Below are 21,549 nucleotides of genomic sequence, written 5' to 3' on the forward strand. Positions count from 1 at the left end.
AATTGATGAATCTTTAGCTGGAAAAGTTTACCGGTCAATTGTTCATCCAAAATATTATCAAATTAATTGTTCCTCGTCAAGTGAAGATCTTGGTTGTGATTTAAATGAAATTCGTTCGGCAATCGATGAAATTGTGGTCCAACAGAAGCTCATCGATCATGATATACCCTATTCATGGATTCAATTCGATTCGATTATTGATAAATTGGTTCGAAAGGGAATTCATTTTGTTGATCTGAGTCAAATTTACGAATTGACGAAAGTTCATATCGGTGATATTAAATCAATGGAAACTCTTCAGGCGATTCTACATTTTTATCATCTTTCCGGTCGATTGTTCCTATTTAAATCAACTTATTCCAATCCGAGTGAGATGTTAATTGTTCTTGATCCAGTTTGGTTTGTCAATTGTTTCTATCAATTATGTCAAGTAGCTTCAATTACGCCTTGTGATCCAAATGATTCTGGACGGATAACGGGAATATTGACCGATCAAGTGATCACCGAATCATGGAAGGAGTTTATTGAACATAAAACGGTTCTTCTTGGTTGCCTCGAGAAATTGGACATAATTTGTGAACTTGGAAGTGGCTTCGATCTTGAAGAGGTTAACGATATGGCCTCGCTTCGGGTTCACCCGAAGGTTTACCTTTTCCCCTGGATAGCTCAAGTTAATCGAGATTCCGATTTTCTGGTCACCGATCAACAGGCGATCGCATTAGAATTACTCAATTCTTTTAAATTTTCGATTAATTTTAAAAATCTTTTACCGATTGGCCTTTTCTCTCGACTGGTTGTCCGTTTATGTCGTTGGTCTTGGAGACAAGGCTGGGGTCGAAGGCCAGAAACTTGGCATAGTTGGGCGAGGCTAGCGGTTGATTTTGATCACGATTTAGTTATTAAGGTTAATTTAGCTCGTCGACGTTTTTTTATCATAATTATCAAAATTTACGACACCGTTGGAAGTGAACTTGACCCAAGTTTCATTGGACCCGCTCCTAATGTCTGTGTCAAGGTGAGAAGTCAATTAACTTGACCAGTTCGAATTACATTGATTAATTATTTTCTTTCGTTTCTTTCTCACAGTCTCGTCATCTTATCGAAAGTGAAATGGAAACGTTACAAAATTGTTACTATCGACGGATAATTTACTCGCTCGAAGTGCCTTGTCCTTGTGATCTGATCTGCAAAGATCATATGAGAAAATGTTGCACCGAAGAGAACTGTCTCCATTTTATCCCTTTAAATAAGTGTCTCAGTAAAAAGGTCGTTGAATGTGATTACCGACAAATCCGCACAAATTTTGTCCAAAAATATTTTCCCGTTTTGCCATATTTTAATACTTCAAGTAGGTCCACTTCACAGATCGAGTTTGATTGAAGCGACTAACATTGTTTTCCATTCCATATTTATCTGTCTCTCTTTCACTTTAGCTTCTGGTCATTTCTCAGGTATGACCGACGATTCGGCTTTATCTTTATATGAACACTCTTATATTAACACGTACGAGGATATTTTCCGACTCGAGCCCCTTTGGATGAGAGATGCGGCCAAAATGTTGATCAATTCAAGTCCAGGTCGTGATTGGTTAGCATTGGCTCGTCGCTTGGGTTATACCGATAAAGATGTCGCCCGTTTGATTGACGATGTCTCACCTTCGCTCGCGTTGATTCACGATTGGTTTGAAAGTAATGGACGAACTCGTTATTGTATCGATGTTTTAATGTCTTGTTTGCAAATGATTTCGCGGGAAGATGTAAGACAAATAATTGAGGTCGATTTACAGCCGATCGGTACAGCACCACCAGTTTTCCTTAGTTACCAATGGGACTCCCAGAAACTTGTCCTTGATCTAAGACGTCGATTGGAAATGGCTGGTTTTCCGTGCTGGATGGACATTGGCCTTATGGGTGGAGGTGACTCGCTCTATGGTAAAATCTATGAAGGGATTAGCAAAGCTCGAGTTATAATCGCGTGTCTCACACCTCGTTATGCTTCCTCACGAATTTGCGCTCGCGAGGTGACCCTTGCCGATGTCCTTCGTAAACCAATATTGCCCGTTATGCTCGAACCAACGCCTTGGCCTCCGCCAGGACCGATGGCAGTGGTCATGAGCTCCCTCGTATTTGTTGATTTATGTGGTAATTAAAACTATTCATTATAAGGAAAATTTGCATTTAAATCGTACAAATAATTTAATTGTCTTTCCAATTTTAGGTGTCGGAGGTCACGGAGGTATTGGTAAAAATGGAGATTCGGAGACTCGATTTCGAGATATTCTCAACACGATTTCCCGTTGTATCGCTGGTAATCCCGATTCTTCAATTCCTAATCGTAATCAAACTTTAAATCATTTATTTTATCCGAGGTCAAGTGACCCGAGATTAAGTTTGACCACAATAACACCCGATTTACGATCAGATAGTCCAAATTTACAACAAGAAAGGCCAACAACTTCAACCGAACCCGATGAGGTAACAATCAATCAATTTTTTCCGCCAATCAAATATACTAATTGTCCATCTCTCTCATTCTAGATGGTTGATTATTATGCTATGGAAAGAGTAGTTGAAGATAATTCCGGTGATGAAATCTCAGTGATCTCTCGATTAACCAACAATCCAAGTAACAACAATCGTATATCAAACTGTTCAATTTGTAATATCGTTTAAAACTCCAATCACAATTAACTAAATTATCTATGAGTGGGAAAAAGTTTTTACAAATTTATCAGAAATCTGAACAGTTAACTTATCATCTTGATTGTGTTAATTGTTGATTTTCTGTTTCGCTTTTTGATTAACCAAAATACACTCACACTCCCAAAGTAATTGACAAAATAAATCAGTTAATCACAATTTAAATATCATAAACAAATTACCTTAAACAATGAAAATTTATTTTTCCAATTTATTAATTGAAAATAATCATTTCTTTAATTATATTAGAGGGAAAAGTGTAGAAACAATTAAATTTGATTGTTTTTCTTTTGCTTGATCCAAACAATAACCCACCACAGGTCATAGCAAATTGTTTTTCCCAAAAATACATAATATTTATATTTAGTTACCTTGATAATTAATTAATTTGATAGTTAATCATAAATTGTTTTCGTTGTGTGATTTTGTCTTTTGTTTTGGCAACAACAATAATTGTCCGCCGACCACAAGTTAATTGCAATAAAGTGATAATTGATAGGAGATGAAAAGTAAATTGTTTATATCCATTAATGGTTAATTGTTAATTAAATTGCTTAAAATCTATTGTTCATGGCCATGGCAATGTCTCTTAGATTATTACTCAGGAATGATTTGTGATTTCCTTTGAAAACTTTAACGGTTACATCGCCATCGACAGACTGTAAATGAAAAGATGAATCAATCAATTAATATCAATTATGATTAACATGTCCAAATGACTTTTAATTTAATCATTTGGGTTAATTGTTAACTTACCTTAGATAAGAAATAGTCTTTCGGACAATCATCAATTTTAACTAATTCCTCATCGGCTCTGATTAAAAGGACTGAATTGGTTGGTTTTGCTTGTGTCTCTTCATTATATTTGAGCACCAGGGTTGATTTTTGGACGAAACATTCGGACGCGAATGCGAGGTCAGCCGCTTCGCATGAAGGTCCACCATTATCGGCGTATAATTGGGCTGCTCGAGCAACTCGATCATCTTTATCCTTAATTTCAGCAAGTTCGGTTTTCGTCTTAATATAATCAACTGGCACCAATTGAGATAAGAAAACAACTAAAGCTTCAACATCTTGTTCAACCGCATCATTAGCGCCCGCTTTGATGCGCCATTGTTTGGCAAAGTGTTTAAAAAGTACGGGTGATCCGTCCAATAGGATGAGATTATCAACGGTTGCTTGTTTGGCCATTTCAAAGGCCACAACGGAACCAAATGAATAACCGACCAGGTCAAGAGATTCTTCGGTTTGATGTTTACGACATTCGTTTATGAAGAAAGAGGCTGCTTCTTCGAGGGTGTTTAATTTGGTTACTGCACTAGTCCAGTTAAGACCGATAACTGGCCTTGAGAGTAATTTGGCCAGTGGAGTTAATAAATTAAAGGTACCTTCGATTGGTGGAAGGAAGAAAATTGGTTTTCCCTCAGTAGCATCGTTCAACCTTACATCGACCCGATTAGGAATTGAGATAACAGGCATTGTAAGGTCAACATCGCCCGCTGCTGCTGAGGCCTCGTCACGAAGGACACTGCTATTACCCGCACTGATTTCCTTTAATTGACGAACGGTCAAGGCTCGAACCTCAACCATGGAAAGGATAAGATCATAATCTCGTTCCAGGGTTTGTTTAACTTCAACTCCCATCAATGAATCTAAACCTAATTCACTAAGAGACAGTGAAGGATGGAGAGAGGCAGGATTTTTAACACCCATGACATGAGCCACGGCACTGATAAGGTCACTTTTAGATGAAGCTTTGGGACCAGTTGAAGATGCGGAAGCATCTCGAATGAAACTTGAGCAAACAGTGTAAGGAGATTGAAGGAAACGATCAAGACATGACATGCAAGATGGAATTCGTTGAGGAATTGATTCACCGATAACGGTATCATTGGTACCAAGAGTTTCGAGGATAACACCAACATCACCGATAGCGCCCCATTGAATGGCTTTACCGGGAAGACCGTCTTTGGTTCGTTGTTCACAGATTCTTTCCATAACTGAATTAGCGAAACCATAATTGGTTTGACCTGCGTTACCTCGGCCACAGGAGATTGATGAGAAGACGACGAAATAGTCAAGGTTTGGACACGATTTTCTTGAGACGGCATCCAAATAGTGGGTACCCTTAATTTTAGGTTCACCAACGGCAACAAATGCTTCGGGTGATTGATTTTCAAAGAGTGAATCTTTAAGCACCAATGCAAGGTTGAAAATACCACCAACGGGTCCGAATGATTTGGCCAAGTCAATCAATTCATGGGAACCTTTTTCGGTTGAGCAATTGATTTGTGAGACAACGACATTGGCACCTAAGGCTTTGAGTCGTTTAACGGCAAGATATTGATAACCTTCTCGAGGTCCACTTCTTGAGGTAAGAATAAGGTGTCGGGCACCTCGATCAACCATCCAATGGGCTAATTCTAAACCAAAACCACCAAGACCACCGACAAGAATGTAACTCTTGTTGGGATAGAAAATGGTTCGAGCAATGGCCGGAATAGAGACACTTACTGGTGGAGTGACGGGTGTTGGTTCCTCATCGCAAACCTTAAGGATAACCTTACCAATGTGTTTACCTGAGGCCATAAAACGGAAAGCAGATTCAGCTTCGTTTACACCGAAAACGGTTCGGTTAAGTGGCTTAACGGCTCCGGTTTTGATTCCTTCTTTAACGAGTTGAGCGACCATTTGTTTTTGAGCGATCAATGAGGTAGCGGGTGTTTTACCACCGGTGAAAAGTGAGTCCAAAAGGATACCGTGGAAACCAATGTTCTTAAGGAAAGCGGCCATTCCGATTGGATTGTTTTGTGAAAGATCATATTTACCGATCTCTAAGAATCGACCATGTTGAGCGAGACAACGAATCGAAGCGTGAAGTTTTTCCTCGGCCAGTGAGTTGAGTACAACATCGACACCTCGACCTTTGGTTTCTCTTAGAACATGTTGTTCGAAACTGGTGTTTCGGGAATTGGCAATGTTACGATCTTTCAATTGTGAGAAATGTTTCTTCAAGAATTCACGTTTATCTTTTGTACCAACGGTGGTGAAAACTTGACAACCCATCGATAAACAAATAGAAATGGCAGCTTGACCAACTCCACCCGAACCTGAGTGGATGAGTACCGATTCACCAGGTTGAAGATTACCTCGAACTATAAGTGCATAGTAAGCGGTTGAATAACAAACGGGAACGGTTGATGCTTCTTCCATGGACCAACTTGATGGTATTTCCCAGATAAATTCAGGATCATTTACAACGACAGTTGTGGCCATACCTCGAGCGGGTGTCATACCCATAACTCGACGACCTCTTGAATCTCGTCCAGAAAATTCAAGACCCAAGATACAATCTTGAAGAGCAAGATCACCTGGAAGTGCATCGGGAGGTAATTTACCAGTGGCCAACATAATATCACGGAAGTTAAGTGGTGCATAGTAAACATGGCAAAGTTGATCTTTAGCGGTAAGACCAGAATACTTGTGATTCGCCTCGAACCATCGGAGAGATGATAAATCACCTCGAGTCATTACATTGAGATAAGCATCGGTTGTTTCTCGAACTCCATCTTCCTCAATGTTTTTCATGCAAACATGTCGATAAGAACCAAGAGTCGAACCTTGGAAAATGTTCATCACAAGATTTTTCTTCAACAATGAAGCAAAAGGTTCTTTGGTAAAATCAACCTTTGCAGTCGAGGAAGTGCCTTGGTAAATGCACCTAATATGTGATCCACCAGGTTCAAGACGTAAACAGTTAACTAAACCAACGACACCATTAAGAGGTGAATCTTGAGCTACAAGCCAAATGTTGTGACCTTCGGGCTTAGTTTCGTACTCTTTAACCTTTCGTTTCAATTCATCAACCCAACCGTAATTGAAGGTATCAATTGAGACGATGGTTTGGTCAGCAGCTGATTTGGGTGAGGACTTGCGGAAGACAAGGACTGATGATGAGAGTCCGTCAGATTTTTGACTAATCAAAGTGAGACCCAATGAGGAAGCGGTTGAAATGTATTCGGCCGCTTGATCTTTAGCGGGTTTACCGTAAAGAACAGCCTCAGGGGGAGTTAAACTGTTTCGTAAGGCGACAAGGATAAAACCATTTTCTCTGGTCAATCCGACTAATCCAGTGAGGATATTGTTTAATCCAGCTGACTTTTGACCTGGAGCATAAGCTGAAGAGTCTTTGTAAATAACTAGATCAGCGTTTTCCAATTCAGCGGGAACGGGTGAGTCTCCAAGGGACCAGGAGGCGAGAGTTGTTTCAGTTTCCAATGCACTTGCATTTTCGAGGTCAGCAGGTGAGGGATGAGCGATTGAATAATCGATCTTTGATCGGGAAAGGTCAAGATATTCTTTGACTGAATTATAAAGAAGAGAATTTGATCCGTTGACTTCGGTAACCTTGACATTGGTGCTTACATTTTCTGCAATCAAGGCAAGAGCGGGTCGAAGGAAACGTTCACGAGTATAAACGTTTGCAAGTAAATCTTTGTGAAGATCCGACTTGAATTTAGCGACTGAATTAGCGACCTTGTCATCGAATGATGTCGATTTAACATCGTTAGCGACTCCATTAAGGGCATGGAGTAGGGCAAAGTCGGTTGGTGGTCCGTTCAAGTAGTGACCAATCAGATCATCTGAAGCGACTTTGAAACCGTTCATGACTTCCCGTTCAGCTTTACCGGAAGAGGCGAGTACCTTGGATGCGAGGGTTGAGCAAACTTGAAGGTATTCATCGACTTCGGATTTGTCGGATTTGGTTAAAGCGTCGGTCTCATCGTTTGGAATGAAAGAGTAATTCTCAATGATTGGACTTTGAGCGCCTTGTCGTCGAGGTGCGATGTTGGTTTTGAGGCCACGGAATTCAAGACCATGAGTAACAATAACGTTGATTCGAGGATCATGAGCAACAGGGAAATCACCACCTTCGGCAACTTTGGACATAAGGAGCATTGGGTCACATCGAACTGATTGGAACCGGACTGGAAGGAAAAGAGCCCGTGGATTTACCGATGATTCCAAGTTGAAGAAGTGAATCGGCAAATGAGATCCAATTACCGGTCCATGAAATGCTACCTTTTCGACCATCGTCAGAGGCTTCTTTTAATCCTTGGAAAGTTGAACCGTAATCGTAACCACGAATTCTGAATTCTTTGTAAATATCTTTGGCAGAAAGAGTAATTACTTCGGGCTTGGTTGGTTCGGCTAAAGTCTCTTCCAAAATGTGAGTCATTTTGAGAACGGGTTCTTCTGGAACAGTGGCTTTACCAGTGGCAACGATCGCACCTCCTTCGGAGATTGAGAATTCACCAGAAGTTTCCATCATTCGAATTACAAATTTAACTTGTCCATTTTTGGGTAAAATGGTCGCTCGTTGAAGGACAACATTTTCAAATTCAACTGGAATCTTGTCATGGAAACGACCCTTGATCTTGGCTAACATTTTCCAGGCCAACATAAGGTAACCTGTTGCAGGGAAAAGGATACGACCATCGATACAATGACCTTCAAGGTATTGGTCATCGACTTCATTAAGGTCAACCTTGACAACGTAATCAGATGATGATGAGGGATTGAAATATTCAGGATATTGAGTAACCAACCAGGATTGAGTGTGATCCCATCTAATGAGTGAACCAAGAGATTGAGTACCTCGAGGAACGGGATAGTCCACTTTGGGGTAAAGATTTTCAATTTTAGGATTAAATCCAAGAGTGTAAAGTTTAGCCAAACTTGATAAGAAATAATCAAGATTATCAGCATTTCCATTTCGTTTCATGAGACCAAGATAGACCATTTCGGGTCCAAGTGATCGTTTAAGAATGGCCTGGAGAAGAGTGTGTGGTGCAAACTCAATAAAGACACCGTTTTTGGGGACAAATTTAAGAGCCTCTTGGAAGAGTACAGGGGAGACAAGATTGTTGACATAATAAGCGGGTGCAGAGTATTTGGCATCTTCATCGCCCCATCGTTCTTCAGGAACGGAAGATGAAATCCATTTGGGTGATCGAGCCTTTGGTGGTTTAAGGACATCCTTGAGTTTCTCGCAAAGATCGGGACCAATTGGACCAATGTAGGAGAGTGGAAAGCGATATCACAAGATTTGACCTCACGAGCGAAAATGTTTTCAGCTTTAAGCTCAGCGACAAACTTTTTAACCACGCTGAATGGACCAGAGATCGTTGTTGAATCTTCAGAGTTGTGACAAGCACAAACAACTTCAGCTGGACAACGTTTTGAACACTCTTCCCATCCTAATCCAACGGCGGCCATTAAACCTTTCTCGTGATTCTTGTAGTTATCGACACATTTACCTCTCCAGTAGGCAGAGAGCATCATTTGTCGTCGATCGAAACAACCATCAGCATAAGCACAACCTAATTCACCGACGGAATGACCTACAATACCATCGGGTTCAATTCCAATGGCTCTCATAACATCAACTAGACCAATTTGTACGGCGGCGATTGAGACGAAAGGAGCGATAATATTGTCCAAAGCTTTTTCATCATCTTCCATGAGAAGATGGTGAAGATTAACTCCATAAGGTTTAACGATTTCAGCACATTCGTCGATAGCATCAGAGAAGATCTTAATTGGCATCATAGCTTTAGCCATCGCTGGCCATTGGGATCCCATACCAGAGAAGACGAACCAGATTGGTCCAGCTTCGGGTACTCGAACGATTTCTCGTTGATTAGGTTCGGGTGTTTCCTGTGTTTGCTCTTTCATTATCATGTAACCACGATGCTTCATACCGGTGGTTGCGGGAACCTTGGAAACCTCAGAGACCAAAGCTAAGAACTCTTTGGTTACTCGTTGGGGATTTTTCTCGATAAAGTCAAAGAAAGAGTTGACACCTTCCTCAGTTCGCCCGCACATGGTTACAACTCGAGGAATTGAGCCGAATATTTTGAACGAATCATCAGTTAATTCTTTGTCATTTGATTTAATAAGTGCGTGAACATTGACACCACCAAAACCGAAAGAGTTGATAGCGGCAATACCACCATTGTAAGGGGTATTTTCGATGACTGGTTTAACTTGACCTCGAACTAGTGGCTTAATGTCGGAATTGGGAACGTTAAAGTGTAGATTGGCGGGAATATTTTTATTCTCAAAAGCAATCAAAACTTTGGCTAATGAACAGAGACCTGAAGCGGGCTCAGTGTGACCTAAGTTTGACTTGACACCACCGATAAGAAGTGGTTCAGATCGACCTTGACAATAAACCTCGGCAATGGCATCGATTTCAATTGGATCACCAAGTTTGGTACCAGTTCCATGAGCTTCAACAAAATTGACCTCAAGTGGGTTTACCCCTGATTCTTGAAGAACCTCGTTCATCAGGTCACGTTGAGCGTCTCGTGAAGGGTGAGTAATACCTTCCTTTTTGTACCCATCAGTGTTGGTCTTTGAGTGGATAACGGTGGCATAGATACGTTTAGCATCCGATTTTCGTTGGAGGAAAACAACGGAACAAGCTTCAGATCGTACGTAACCATCGGCAGTTGCGTCCATGTGTTTACATTTACCTTCATTGGAAAGCATGTTAAGCTTGTGGAATTGAAGAGCAGAAACTGGTCGAAGACAAATTGATACACCACCGACAATGGCTTGGTCACATTGGCCTGATCGAAGACCCAATAAGGCTTGTTGGAAGGCCAAAAAGGATGATGAACAAGCGGTATCTATGGCATAAGAAGGACCTTGAAAGTCAAAGGTATAAGAGATACGATTGGCAAACATTGATCTAGAACAACCGGTCAGCGCATATCCTGAAACCTTGGAAACATCTTGGGCCAAACCCTCTTCGACCTCGGAAACGGAGGCACCAACATAGACACCAGTTCGAGTTCCTCTAAGTGAATGTGGGTTAACACCAGCATCGGCAAGAGCTTCATAAGTTAATTCAAGCAACATTCGAGCTTGAGGGTCCATAAGATTGGCCTGTTTACCATGGACACCGAAAAATTGAGCATCAAACTTTGATAGATCCTTAATTTTACCACTTCGAGTTGGAAGTCCATATAAACCTGAAAACAAACAAAAAAGAAAACAATTAATCTCCGGCAATTTAACACCAACAAATGGACTCACCTAAAGGCCATCGTCGATCGTCCTCTGTAATCATGTCAACATTGTCAAACAAATTTTTGGCAAGTTCGTCGATATTGTCAGATTCAGCGAAACGACCTGAAACTCCAGAGATAACGATATCTTCAGTCATCTCCCATTCGGGAGTAGTTGATTTTGTTTCTTCAACCGAAGGCATTTTTCAGATAGTAAATTAAACCTAAGAAAAGAAAAACAATCAGTTAATCATAAGATTAGAAACAAGAATCGTAAAACAATCAAATCAACGGTTGAAATCTTTCAATGTGATGACAATTTTCTGAAGAAACTTGAAACTAAACTGAATCAAAGAGCAGAATGAAAGTGAAATTCAAGCAAAGAGTAATATAAGAGACTTCGATCTGACGAGAGTCGCCACTGCAAAGAGTAATATAAGAAGTGAGAGCGATCTCCTGAAAAGAGAGCTGTTTGGAGATAAATCTCACGAGAGTCGCCACTCTCGTTTCTCTCTTTCTTTCTCCTGTTTTCTTTTCCTCTCTCTCTCTCTTTTCGCAACGAAATTATTAAAAGTTTCTCTAATTCATCTTACCAACGATTCAACGATGTTTCGGCTTCGAATTAGTCTTAGAATTATTTTGAAAAAAATTCTATTGAAATTTGAACGAATAAACCGAAAAAACTTTCTACTCTTTCAATTAAAGGTCATTTCGTTTAAAAGGTAAACAAACTAATCAATAACTTGTTTAAAAGATGATGAAGATGAAGATGGTGATAGGGAAAAGGTCAACACTTTACCTTTGATCCCTATTGGTTTTCACCTTCATTTTTATCTCATCTTTTTCTTCATCACCATTGATATCGTTTTTCAGTTAGATCGAGGCATTGATTAGTTAATTATTGGTTAATTATTGACTAGTCAAGTTATCGAATAGCAAAAAATAAACAATTACAAGGAACCAATGGTTAAATTAAATGATAAGAAATTGAGTTGATAAAAATGATTGATTAGTTAATTGTTACCAATTCAAATAATGAAAAATCTTCCTCAACAAGGATAACCAGACACAATAGTGAGTTTTAATTGTTGCCAAGTTAAAAAGTGAATCAAATTGTAAATCACAATTGAATAATTTTTTTTCCGCCTACAATTAAAAACTTGGAGCACAATTAATTTAATTTTACCTTGTACGTAACATACAATTAGTTAATTATTACAAAATTAGAAACCTTTCCTTGTCGGTTGGTAAAATTTATGACAACTGATATATTGAATTGATTAGCAGACAATTTATTAAATATTATCATTCAAGTATCAATCTTGTTGAAAAATCACAACAAAATCAAACTTAATTACAATTAACAACAATTAGAGGTCAAATTAGTTAAAAAATTGTATCAATTGATATCAATTTCTCAATCATATCCAATTGATTTACCTGTTAAAAAGCTTTTAAAATGTATTTAACTCAATTCAGTATCAATTTTAAAAGTACAATTGATGAGGCTCATCAGTTGATTGTCATCATCATCTTTAACAATCAATTGTTGATACAAATAATCAAGAGAGTCTTAAACTTTTCCCACTTCAATCACAATCCAAGCCTCAATTTAACACACAAAGTATTCATTTAGATCATTCATCTGAAACTGATCGATAGCATTTCAATCATCATGATTAACAATTATCCTCAAACGCTAAATTATATAATATATAAATTTTTTTCTTCTCCCAAATCAACAAATTGATAAATCACGAACACCAAGCAATCAGTTAATTGTCATTAGCTCCCTAAGACACTAATATACAAAAAGATAATCATCCCATTCTGGTTACTCAATAGATCACGACGATTGTATATATAAATATAATATGATTAAGATGATCATCATCATCATAATGAAATAAAGATGAGTGACAATTAATCTCCCTCATCAACTAGTCCGTTAAACTTTCATCAGTAGACTGTTTCGGACTCAGGCTGATGATTCGTGAGAGAGGTGAACATGCATGGTGAAAATTATACACATCAACCTGAGTAATTCAAGAAAACAATTTAAGTGATTAACAACTACGGTTATTAAAATGATAGTTTCTCGTTGTGAATATATAATTAAAGACACTCAATGACAATAAACTGTCACCAAGAAACGTTTTCACATAACAACGAGAATGTTTTTCTCTCTCTTCTTAACCTTCAAAGTTTCCAATTCAGTTGGGAAATTGAGGAGAAAACATGGAAAAAGAACTGAAAACAAAAAGCATGAATGATGATGATGATGATGAGGATCAGAATTATGAGAATAAAAAACATGATATCAAGATATTAAGCCTTGGAAGGTCATAGAGATTGATTATAATGGATCAGTATAAGAACTAGAATTGCCTCAAGGCAAATTCACGTGTATTCAAAGTGATGAGGACGAAAATAAATGGTAATTGAGAGAGAAAGGGCAAAGTGATTAAATCGAGAAGTTTTTTTTTCTCCTCGATTCTTCATCAATATCATCATATTAAGAATTTATCAAGTTATTAATCTTTCCATCAATAATATCATTCTCGTTTTCCCCCTTTATCATTATCGTTATTATCCTCATCTCAGTTTGTTGTTCATGATTTAGATTAAATCATTGGTGCTTTTTAATCATTGGAAACATTTTCCAATTTCTCTCATCAATTCAAGGTCTTTGGAATATAAAATTCAGGCTCACTGATTTGGAAATCAAATCTTAAGCAATAATTCATTAATCAAGTTTACAATCATTTAATTATGGTACAATTATCGAGGCATAGTTATCGATTAAATTGTTATTTGGAAGAATAACAATTTAATCATAATAATCATCCGATGATTATTGCTGGTTAAACGGCAACAATCAGCTAAATTAGTTTCAATGTAACAAGGAAAACTTTTTACCTACTGGAAATATATGATTATGATTAATTAATCAACCACTTGTCAATTAACTGTCACCAGTAGTTAACTAAATCAATTTCCTTGGGTAATCATCAGTTTAATCAGAATAATTATCAAGGTTGATTATCATCTCCATCGGGATAATTGTGTTAATATTCATTCATGAGACAATTAACCGATTAATTTGTTTACGATTAAGTTAATTGTTAAATAATAAAATGGTAAATTATTTTACAATTAATAGTTTTCTGTGTAAACGATTAAATTAACAATTAATAGATTAATTTTGATGGGATACTTAATACAAATTTTGGACTTAATTTGATGGGAAAAAGTTCAACAACAGTTTTAATTGTTTCATGATCACAATTAACTTACAATCATGAGAGAAATAGTTGATTATATCAACGATTAATAATTAACTAATGTTAAATGACAAGGAAATAGTTAACAAGATAATCTAAAATTGAATACTATCTTAATGTACGATTTAATTGTTTATTTAGTTTTCCTCAATTAGTTTCAATTCAACCTCAAAACAATCAGTTAATTGTTAATTGTTAGAAGGTTACAATAAACAGTTTCAATTTCGTTGATTAAAACTCATAGATTTTCATGATAAGATTAAATTGTAACACTATTTTCAAGCCTAACGAACCATTTAAAAGTTTACTGATTAAGTTTACGATAATTTTGATGGTTAATTTTGTGGTGAAAGTTAATTAATTATGATCATGTTAATTGTTATCAAATCTGATGATCTCTGTCTTTAAAAAACTTATCAAGCAAAGCTAAAAACCTTCAATAGTTTAACTTTCAAGGTATTAATAATTATACAATGGGTTTAACAATCAAGTTGATTGAAATTAAATCAAACACTTTACAAGGTAACAATTAACATGAGGTGATTTAAATTGCAATGATTAAAGTAAATACTCATCTTAATCAACAATTAAAAGAAAACGTTAATTGCGGATATGGATTGAAATTGATCATTGGTATCAATTTTTATTACTTGAACCAATTAATTGTTGGTAATCATGATCAAGTATTTTGATTGTTAATGATTGAAAGTTTTGTTTGAATCTTTTTTTTCAGGTTAATTGTTATTGAGTGTGTTTCCTTACAATCAGTTAGCCATAATTACAATTAGATGATATAATTGAGCACATGAGGAGTTAAATTATTGGTTAATTGTCTTAATCATATTTAGAGGTGCAAAAAATTACCTTAATTGTTTCAAAATAAACCCTATTGATTTATTGTAACGATTTATTAATCAACCAATAACGCACACAATTAACTAAATCAAACTAATGATATACTAATCAACGAGAAGGAAATGATTTAAATCAAATTATACTTCCAGTTTAATTGTTAATAAAGGTGAAAATAATAAACTAACAATTATCGTAAATCAAATCAAATTAACAACAATACAATCAAGATCGAGACAAAATTAATAAAAATCAACGAAACATTTAAAAACTAGTTTAATGGTAAGAGAAAACAAAGTTGATAATTAATAAATTGTCAACATAATCAAACAAAAATAATCATATGACTTGATTAATTTATTAACGATTCTCTAAAAGTAAAAAGTATTTAAATATATAAACTAATACACCTTCGGGGTTAATTGTAAGCAATTAAGAGATTTCATTAAAATATTAGCTAATTGTAAGTTTAACGAAATCAAAGTCGATGACTTTGCAAAGAGAATCAACAATTAAATCAAAGAATTGGAATCAATTGTATTCGCTCATTATTGTTCACAACGTATTCGCATTGTTTTTATAATCGTCATCATCAAAGTGGTGACAAAATGAGATGATAACGTGCTAATGATTTTTTGTTAGAGAAAAAGACAATCAAAGTTATAGAGAGTTGACAAAATTGGGTCTTATTTGATCTCGATATGGATCAATCGTTATATTGGAAAAAAAGGTAAATCAAGGAAAAAGATTCCTAATTTCAGTTCTTTCTCATGATAACTCATGATTCGAATGATGAAAAGACAATCAATGATCCGAGAGATAAAACCTGTCCCGAATCAGAATAATGGTTGAAGAGAGAGAAAAAAACAACAACGAACATAGAAGGTAAGAAGAGAATCTATTATATAATAACAAGTATTCGGATGATAATTAGGTGATGATGATAGAGAAGAGAGAAGATTAATGAAAGAAGAAGATCAAGAGAAGAGTAAGGTGACACTTTCTTTTCGTTTCAGAGAATTTGAAAATTGTAACTGTTCAGTGTAACGTTGAATCGGTTCAATGAGAAGAAAGAATAAAAAAAATAAGCTTGACACACGAAGAAAAAGATATTATATAATCAATGCGAAAAAGGGTAAGTTTTAGGAATTAGTTAATTCGTAGCTAAATAATATTTCTACAATCAATCGGGTGAAACGAAGAAGCGGTAGTCATGATGATAATGATGGAAAAAGAAAAGAGAGAAAGAGGCGAATAGTATTTTCGCAACGTGAGCATAAAATTCAGCGCAATTTATACGCTTTGGGTTAAGTTTATGAGATGATTTTAAATAAGTAAAAAAGAAAAGATAAGTTAAGGAAGAAAGAGTTTAATTATCGTCATGATAATCAATTGGAGGTGAAAATATGGTTGATAAACATTCAAAATCTTAATTATCATCAACTATTAACTATAAAGGAAAAGAGGAAGAGAGAATCATGATTATCAACCTAATCATCAACGGATATCAATGCGGAAAGAAAATATTGACCTTCGAAGACGAAGTGTTAAAGAGGAACAGGTCAACTAATGGAGGTGTTAGAGAGAGAGAGAGAGAGAGAGAGAGAGAGAGATGATTATTATCATTATGATAGAGAAGAGGTAACGTAGAATTAGCATGAATTGGCTTTCAGGTCAACTGAAAAGTTCGCGGTCAAAAGGAAACTGTAATATAAGAAGAGAAGCGAAAATTTCACTTTTCGAAAAGTAAAAGTTTAACTTTTTCGAGAAAAGAAAATTGTAATTGTAATTACCTAATAACATCTAATATTTTCGTTACGATAATTATCATCATCATTATTGTTTAACATTTTCGTTTGGTCATTTAAAGACAAGTTAGTTAGGGTGAAGAAGATGCAATTTTATCGTCATCATCATTTCCTTCTCTAAATTTAATCTCACCTTTAAATCTATTACAATAAACACATTATGATGATGATGATTACAATTAGCAGCTTAGATTAATGATATTAGTTGCGCGGGTTTTTTCTTCTCTTCTTCTATCTCTTCCTCTCTTTCATTTGCCTTTTAAATGAAAAAGATAAAAACAATTGATGATGGTGATAAATGGAGATTATTTTCATGCGATAATTATATTAGTAACTGTTAATCGTTGATGGTGATTAGAGAAAGTGAAAACCATTTCGCTGCCATACCAAGAGAGAAAGAGAAACGAAACTGTCAACAAGTAGAAACTTGACAATTAAACACAAACGAGTAGAAGAAAAAAAAAATGACTGATCATCAGAAGAAAAGATGAAAGATAAATTGAAAGATTATACCAAAGTAATCAATTGATTATGAAACATTGATGATTGAAAATAGAATAGAATTTTTTTTTGCAGAAAAATGGACTCACCTTAATAAACGTATTCCTTTGATTTGAACAACAATTAAAACGACTAATGTGTAGGTAATAACAAAATTTTTCTTCTCAGGGAATAATTTCAACAAGAATATATATTATTAAATATATGTAACAATTAATCAACAAAATGGAGTCGAAAAAAAAATGAGGGAATAATGAGATTATTTCACAAAGGCGGAAACACCGTAGAGGTTAAAGCCAAAGAGAGAAAAAGGAAAAGTGGGTGAAAAGAGAAAAATGGGGAAAAAAGAATAGAATAAACTAATGTGTCACACGAGAGAGAGAGAGAGAGAGAGAAAAGTGAGGAAAGTGATGGTGTTGATTTGCTTGTTAATTAGATTGATGGTGGAAAATCAAAGTTAATTGTGATGAGAAAAAATACACACACAAGGAGAAAAAAGTAAAATAAGTTGTGGTGTTAAAGGTAAAGTTGCTGATGGTGGTGGTGGTGGTGGTGGATTATTGTTGTAGTGGTGGTGGTGATTGTGGTGGTGTTGAGTTGATTTGGAAGAAGCAAAAAAAAAATGAATAGATTATTAACAAACTCAGAGTTTCATCTACATCGGTTGGATCTGAACGTTGGAATGATCTTTTAATACCATGAAAACAACAGTTGAAAGAGTGAAAAAGTTGCATGAACAAACAGCAAAGAAGCTCAGGTGATCTTTTTTTCTTAACCAATCAGAATTCGATCTTCCCCCTTTTCTCTTTTTAGAATGTGAACAAAATGAGTTAAGGGGGAAAAGAGAACATGCGAAAGAGAAACACCTCCTCTTTCGACTTTTCTGTCGACACTTTTATTCTCTTTCTTTCTCTTCATTTTCTTCTCTTGGAAATGTGATTTTCTTTCTTTCTTTTCTTTCTTTTAACTTTTTCTCTTCTCTTTCTTTTTAAACATCATCATTATCTTCATCTTCATCTTCATGCTAATCACTTTTCTCTTCATCTTCATCACCTTTATCTTTGTTTTTCTTTTATCTACAATGTTCACTTTTGTTTATTCTCTTTCTCTTTGTTTAGCTTTTTTTTCATTTTCTTATTCTAAGGTATGTAAAATTTTCTCTTTCTTTTTCTCTCTCTTTTCTTTAATTATCTCTTTTCCATTGAGACATTTTGTATCTTCTTCTTCTTATGGATATTAATATTTTTCGCTCTCTCTCTCTCTTTTTTATTATCTTCTTTTCTTCTAGTCATTGATACACTTAAACATCCGATGATGATCATCCCATTAACATTGAAAATCCATGTGAACATTGATTTTGATTTTGATTTAATTACAAGACAAAACATTTGGAAAGATTCTCATTGAGATTAGATAATCGCTGAGATTAAGCTTTTTTTTTTCTTCATTCAATTGATTAAGTTGATTTCTTGTTCTTCGTCATCATTGTCAATAATATGCTTGCAAATGGCTAACAATTAATTTCTTTCGTCTAGTTTGAAACATTTGAATGGTTATCAATAAGGAGGACAACTCATCACTTACAATTATTGCATCTCAAGTGTTTATCTTGATGTTCAATTGATAAACTAATCGTTAGTTAATATTAATAGATTCACCGCCGTCAACTGATATTTATATATATAAGTTTAATCAACCAGAAAACTATTTAATCTAAAACAAAAAGATGAGACTGAAAGTCAAACAATTAAGGTGATGATAAAAAAACGACAATAACAAGATAACTTAAATATTGCCCCAGGTAATTATACAATATTATGTCAACATTATCTAAATGTCAACAATTCAACTATCTAATTTAATTGTGTTACCGTTTCAGATGATTCATCTATCCACGTTTTTTTTCATTCAGCTTCAAGAGCTTATGGAAAATGTGTAAGAGACAGAGAGATAAAGAGAGAGAGAGAGAGAGAGAGAGAGAGAGAGAGAGAGAGAGAGAGAAGATGATGAAGAGAGAAAGAGGCTTGTTGATTATCCAGCCGAACAGGTTAATTAGCGTGGTTCGATGGGCTGATCGGGTGAGTGGGGCGTGAGAGAGCAAGAGGGAGGGAGGGAGAAACAGGATAACTCTGAATAAAGAAGAAGGAAAACTTTCGAATGCATGATGATCACCTGATTCAAGGTGACTTGTAACATCACCATCATCATCATCATACTTGCATATATTTCTCTCTCTTGTCTCCACAATACGATTCACCATTGGACTTTATCATTGCACAGTAATATCAATTAATAATAGCAGAACTTTCAAAAAACTTCTAAAGGTTTAGGATGAAACACAAATAAATGTACCAATATACATGTATATATTTAATAGAAATTAATCAAATGAGATGAACATGGTGATACACATTGAATCAAGGAAAATACACAGAATTAAACGTGTTGGTCACCATAAAGGTGCCAACTCCACTACTTAAAAAATGGCGGAGAGGAAAAGGGAAATAAGAGAGAGAGAAGGGGCAAAGTTGTAGGGGAAGATGAGGTCACTTTGGCCAGGTACTAAAACTGGTTTAGTACCTGGCCAAAGTTCAAAGAGTAATAGCTTATTACTCTCTCTCTCTCTCTCTCTCTCTTTTTTATTATCTTCTTTTCTTCTAGTCATTGATACACTTAAACATCCGATGATGATCATCCCATTAACATTGAAAATCCATGTGAACATTGATTTTGATTTTGATTTAATTACAAGACAAAACATTTGGAAAGATTCTCATTGAGATTAGATAATCGCTGAGATTAACTTTTTTTTTCTTCATTCAATTGATTAAGTTGATTTCTTGTTCTTCGTCATCATTTCAATAATATGCTTGCAAATGGCTAACAATTAATTTCTTTCGTCTAGTTTGAAACATTTGAATGGTTATCAATAAGGAGGACAACTCATCACTTACAATTATTGCATCTCAAGTGTTTATCTTGATGTTCAATTGATAAACTAATCGTTAGTTAATATTAATAGATTCACCGCCGTCAACTGATATTTATATATATAAGTTTAATCAACCAGAAAACTATTTAATCTAAAACAAAAAGATGAGACTGAAAGTCAAACAATTAAGGTGATGATAAAAAACGACAATAACAAGATAACTTAAATATTGCCCCAGGTAATTATACAATATTATGTCAACATTATCTAAATGTTCAACTATCTAATTTAATTGTGTTACCGTTTCAGATGATTCATCTATCCACGTTTTTTTTCATTCAGCTTCAAGAGCTTATGGAAAATGTGTAAGAGACAGAGAGATAAAGAGAAAGAGAGAGAGAGAGAGAGAGAGAGAGAGAGAGAGAGAGAGAGAGAGAGAGAGAAAGAGGCTTGTTGATTATCCAGCCGAACAGGTTAATTAGCGTGGTTCGATGGGCTGATCGGGTGAGTGGGGCGTGAGAGAGCAAGAGGGAGGGAGGGAGAAACAGGATAACTCTGAATAAAGAAGAAGGAAAACTTTCGAATGCATGATGATCACCTGATTCAAGGTGACTTGTAACATCACCACCATCATCATCATACTTGCATATATTTCTCTCTCTTGTCTCCACAATACGATTCACCATTGGACTTTATCATTGCACAGTAATATCAATTAATAATAGCAGAACTTTCAAAAAACTTCTAAAGGTTTAGGATGAAACACAAATAAATGTACCAATATATATATTTAATAGAAATTAATCAAATGAGATGAACATGGTGATACACATTGAATCAAGGAAAATACACAGAATTAAACGTGTTGGTCACCATAAAGGTGCCAACTCCACTACTTAAAAAATGGCGGAGAGGAAAAGGGAAATAAGAGAGAGAGAAGGGGCAAAGTTGTAGGGGAAGATGAGGTCACTTTGGCCAGGTACTAAAACTGGTTTAGTACCTGGCCAAAGTTCAAAGAGTAATAGCTTATTACTCTTTGCCAAAGTTGTTATGACTCTCTCTCTCTCTCTCTCTCTATGTGAAATTCATTTGCAATGGGAAAAAAATGAGATGCAATATTTTTCAATCTTATTGACCAGAAAAATTGCCGTCAACATTTACCTTTAAAGATTTACTCTGATTAATTGTGACGGAAATTTTGGAAATTTAGTTAATCTAATTTCCAGTTCAAGTATTTCTTGTTTCACCTTTTGCTATTTCCAAGGTTAAATTATTTTGGAAATTGTCTAATTGATAAATAAGTTAATAGAATCATTCTGATTTTATCAATCAATCTTGACAATTTATTTACATTTATTAATCTGATTATCATTTATCAGCTGAAAACTATTGTTT

General features: G+C 35.5%; 2 protein-coding genes across 2 annotated transcripts; one reads left to right on the forward strand and one right to left on the reverse strand.

Annotated features, from left to right (window-relative positions):
- Nucleotide 1: 1 nt before the first annotated feature.
- Nucleotides 2-3,276, forward strand: LOC128386079 (uncharacterized). Its single transcript, XM_053345043.1, has 5 exons — nucleotides 2-1,015; nucleotides 1,087-1,348; nucleotides 1,434-2,141; nucleotides 2,218-2,474; nucleotides 2,538-3,276. The coding sequence occupies exons 1-5, from the start codon at nucleotides 287-289 to the stop codon at nucleotides 2,670-2,672; spliced, it is 2,091 nt and encodes a 696-aa protein (XP_053201018.1). The 5' UTR covers nucleotides 2-286; the 3' UTR covers nucleotides 2,673-3,276.
- LOC128386078 (fatty acid synthase-like) lies at nucleotides 2,878-17,933 on the reverse strand. Its single transcript, XM_053345042.1, is given in 6 exon segments — nucleotides 2,878-3,358; nucleotides 3,456-7,707; nucleotides 7,709-8,783; nucleotides 8,786-10,741; nucleotides 10,806-11,001; nucleotides 17,312-17,933. Coding segments are annotated over 5 exon segments (7,563 nt in total). The 5' UTR covers nucleotides 10,981-11,001; nucleotides 17,312-17,933; the 3' UTR covers nucleotides 2,878-3,253.
- Nucleotides 17,934-21,549: the final 3,616 nt, after the last annotated feature.

Source organism: Panonychus citri, unplaced genomic scaffold (assembly GCF_014898815.1).
Source record: "Panonychus citri isolate SS breed McGregor unplaced genomic scaffold, ASM1489881v1 Contig00063, whole genome shotgun sequence".
NCBI classification, from domain to species: domain Eukaryota; kingdom Metazoa; phylum Arthropoda; class Arachnida; order Trombidiformes; family Tetranychidae; genus Panonychus; species Panonychus citri.